A 3,942-nucleotide genomic window follows, 5' to 3' on the forward strand; every position below is an offset into this window, starting at 1 on the left:
CGATCAGACTTAAACGGAATTAATGAATTCGGGTTTAATTACAAGTGAAATAAAAACAACAGGGACGAACATCACAAATTTGAAACTATTGGACTAACACCGCATATTTGGACAAACCAGATGGACGAAAACCGCAGTTTACTCTTAATTATTAGTAAACTAATGAGATCCCTTTCGTTGTGGTTTTGGGTATATATGAAATTAATATTACAGTCGACAAGTTCTGACATCTTCCGCGTTATTTGTCCAGACTTTTGAAAATAAACGTAATCCTACAACAAAGAATCTTTCTAAGTTGACATTTTGACGAGCGAGTTGGCGACATAGTCAACACATCAAGCTTGCTATGCTATGCATACTTCAATCATTGCTTATCGAGTCACCTCTATGCCTTAATCATATCAATCGACTCTTGTTATCTACAGGACTATGGACGAAGGGAGGTGTCGGCTCATTGTTTAGCTATTGGCCAACTGACGCACACAAAAATAACTACTGACCACCTCGTGTGGCAAGGTTAACGGTGGTTAAACCCTAAAGAGGTCGAAAATAATTATAAAAGGTAAACAAAAACTAGATCTATCGACAATGAATGGTTTGAGAGAAGCCAGGGAACATAGGATACATGAAGCCTAAAAGCATTCACGTTGGAATCTCTATATCAATGTCCCCGGTTAAACATCTTATCATGTGAATTTACATTTCAATACTAACGAATTACGCGAACCGAACATATTAGAAAAGAAATTAGAATCCGAATTCCATTGAATTATGCTAAATAAACAAACAACTAAGGATTAAAACAAATAACACAACAACTTGTTACAAAAAAAAAAGAAAAAAAGAAAAAAAAAACAACCCAACAATCAACATTCAATACCAAATCCAACTATGTTATCTCCTTTCATAATCACTTGAATTGCCAGAATCTCGAATCCGAATGTCGATACTCCATTAGAACCTCAACCTTCGAATCGAAAATCACAAGTATGATCACTAGAACCATTATTTCCATGTAAACCTTTATTGCATCTATAACTATCTAGTGTTGACAAAGATCCGCACTGGGTCCCACTTAAACAACCACCAGGATCTTCATCTTCGACATGATCCATCCAACCACTTCTACGCGTTGGTTGAGATGAAGTCGAGTATCCATTATGTGTTTTATTCCTTATACAACTCTCATCTATCGCTTGAGATGCAGATATAAGCCCTGCATTCTCTGTATTATCTTGTAAACTACTTTGCTTCGCCTTTTTCCTCCTTCGCTTCTAAATTAATATATAAACAAATAAAAACCACCTTAAAGTTTGTTACAACATAATGTGACACATTAGCTAAAGCAGAGTCTTATTACCTTAGCAGACGTTTTGCATTTGCGAGACTTATGGCCTTCCTGACCGCATTTGTAGCAGTAACTAGGTGAAGCCTCTGCATATGCACTTGCACTTGAACTCGAGCTCGTATTTGTACATTTCTGTCCAAAAAAAATCAGAATAATAAAACTAAAAATATCTAAAAAATATTACTAAAAGGCCAGCATCTAATCATGTAACCAATATCTTTCATTTCCTTATGATTTATGAATAAGTTGATTCACATTATAGTGGTTCATTATTTCACAAATCGATCCTTTTGGGTCCGCCTTTTAATATTTTTTCCTATTCGGGTCGCAATATTATGTTCAACGGGACTAACGAGGATACGTTAAAATTTTGATCCAATTTAAATATGTGATCACTTATTTTGACCCGACTGACTTTTGATAAAAATAAATAAATAATTGCAGATATAGTAAGTGACAACATACCAAACCAGTATGACCCGATTGACCACATCTGTAACAAGAAGCCTCGGTTGGACCTTCAGCATAGTCAGTACAACAAAGATGGCCCATGTTATTGCAAATGTAACATTTAATTTCCTGGAAACGAAAAAAATATTAGTGTAACGAAACGAATCAAGAAGCACAAACGCTTAGTTATAAATATTGAAACAGACTAGAAAACGAGATTGACCATTTGACCTTGAGGTCATCCACTGAGTAGACCACAGTCTTGCATGTGTACATTTCATGCCCCGAATCACCACACTTTAAACAGAGTTTATCCTTTTCGACTCCCTCGGTGTACATTTCTGGACAGTCTTTTGCAAAATGACCACTTTTTTTGCAGTAAAAACATCCCTTTCCCTGCAGAAAAAAAATAAAAAAATAATGAATACAAGTTATTAAGTTATATGATTCATGGGTGTAGTTACTGTACGCTAATGCCTTAACATACATACGGTAGGTACGCGAGATGCTCAAAGGCAATAAACAAAGGCAAAAACCTAAAACGCTCAGAAAACGCTCACAAAAACTTTAACGCTCAAAATCGGTCTTTGTGAAAAAAAGTGAAAAGTTGATCGATTAACCATCCAAAACTGTTTTTTTCGGTGAACCAATGATTGATTGGATATGTATTGAAGATTCCGAGATGTTTGGATGTGATTTCATGGATCGATTCGTGAAAAAATGGATTCGCGTACGTGTTGTACGTTAAGACATTATTGTATTGGATCTTTTCACTATGATTCATTATAATTAAACAAAAACTTTGTATAAATATTTTAGATCCTAACCTGCTTGCACTGCTTTCCATTGTGCTCCAAACTTGCACATATAAAACACGGCTTCTTGCGGTTAGCTGCTGTACAACTGGTAACTGTATGGCCACCTTCACCACAATTATAGCAGTGTTCGAAACTGCAATCTTGAGGTTGAGGATCAAAATACCTCGTTCTCCGCTGGATATAATAAATAACTGATTACAAATTTATCATAGATCATACATATGGATTGCAAATTGATATCTTAATGTATTTATTCAACTTACAACAAAGCTTCCGTAGTACCGAGTTACCAGATTTCTCCACATGGTTGATTTCTCTAATATCTTTTAGCTCATCATTCTCTTTCTTTAATATCACATCTTTAGCCTAATGCACAGACAAAATGGTTTCCATATTTAGCCAATTTACTACTAACAAAAGAAACGTTCAAGCAGTATTTTGTGCTCCAAACGTAAATACTGTGGTTTCAAGTTGAAATCAACTATGTTAGACAAGATATTATTCCGTATTTAAATAATGTCTAATTGTATAGGGTCTAGTTTGTATTATTCAAGTCTATATACATCTTGTAATCTCCTTATTATTATTTACAATATCAATTATTATTCCCTCTAATTAACTTGGTATCACAGTCAGTTATTCCTAACCCTAATTTCTGAAGCACAAACCTGCCGACCCTACCTCTATTTTTTTTATCCCTGATCACAGATTAGCAGCCTTGCTGCTGTCTTCCTCCGCTGTACCACCCCTCCAATCTTCCTCTTTCTTTCTTTTTCTAAAACCAATTACCTATGGCCACCCTCACTGCTTTTGATCAAAAAGAAAAAATAGTCCACAACTCCCACAAGTTTGGATTTACCCTCAACTCCGATAAATACAGTTCCTGGCTATTGGTTATTCACCCGTTCTTAGTCACCAATAATCTTTTTGGTTATATTGACGGAACCATACCCTGCCCTCCAACCACCATAACTGTTCCTGCAGACCCTCCCAAAGATAATGCACCTGCACCACCACCCGAATCCCAACCCAATCCACAGTACCCAATCTGGCTTTCCAACGATGCACACATTCGGATGCTCCTTATCTCCACTATCTCTGAGGGTGCTTTACATCATGCCAGAGGCACTCTTACTGCCCGTGACCTTTGACTTGCCCTAGAGCGGGCCTTTGCACCTCACACTTCCTCCCGATAATATACCTTAAAAACACAACTTTTAAGGATTGAGATGAAGGCTGATGAAACCCCTACAGCATACCTCCAACGTGCACAAGAATATGCCTCTGCCCTGGCTAATATTGGCGAACCCTTGAAAGAAAAAGACC

General features: G+C 36.7%; 1 protein-coding gene across 2 annotated transcripts; it reads right to left on the reverse strand.

The window, feature by feature from the left end:
- Nucleotides 1-859: 859 nt before the first annotated feature.
- On the reverse strand, nucleotides 860-2,878 carry LOC143573465 (uncharacterized). 2 transcript variants are annotated; one of them, XM_077058335.1, is made up of 5 exons: nucleotides 2,626-2,878; nucleotides 2,030-2,194; nucleotides 1,814-1,927; nucleotides 1,361-1,480; nucleotides 860-1,271 (listed from the first exon to the last, which is right to left on the reverse strand). In XM_077058335.1, the coding sequence occupies exons 2-5, from the start codon at nucleotides 2,135-2,137 to the stop codon at nucleotides 963-965; spliced, it is 651 nt and encodes a 216-aa protein (XP_076914450.1). In that variant the 5' UTR covers nucleotides 2,138-2,194; nucleotides 2,626-2,878; the 3' UTR covers nucleotides 860-962. The 2 variants fall into 2 exon arrangements, with proteins under 2 accessions (XP_076914450.1, XP_076914449.1); XM_077058334.1 differs by having other exon boundaries at nucleotides 860-1,274.
- Nucleotides 2,879-3,942: the final 1,064 nt, after the last annotated feature.

Source organism: Bidens hawaiensis, unplaced genomic scaffold, assembly GCF_021521415.1.
Source record: "Bidens hawaiensis isolate Kalapana, Puna unplaced genomic scaffold, B.hawaiensis_p1.1 tig00026434_1, whole genome shotgun sequence".
Lineage (NCBI taxonomy): Eukaryota > Viridiplantae > Streptophyta > Magnoliopsida > Asterales > Asteraceae > Bidens > Bidens hawaiensis.

Coding starts and splice junctions, on each gene's coding strand:
- LOC143573465 (XM_077058334.1), bottom strand. CDS start 2,137: ATGTACACCGAGGGAGTCGAAAAGGATAAACTCTGTTTAAAGTGTGGT. Junction 1,928..2,029: donor ACTCAGTGGATGACCTCAAG/GTCAAATGGTCA, acceptor TTTCGTTTCCAG/GAAATTAAATGTTACATTTG. Junction 1,275..1,360: donor AATGCAAAACGTCTGCTAAG/GTAATAAGACTC, acceptor ATATTAATTTAG/AAGCGAAGGAGGAAAAAGGC.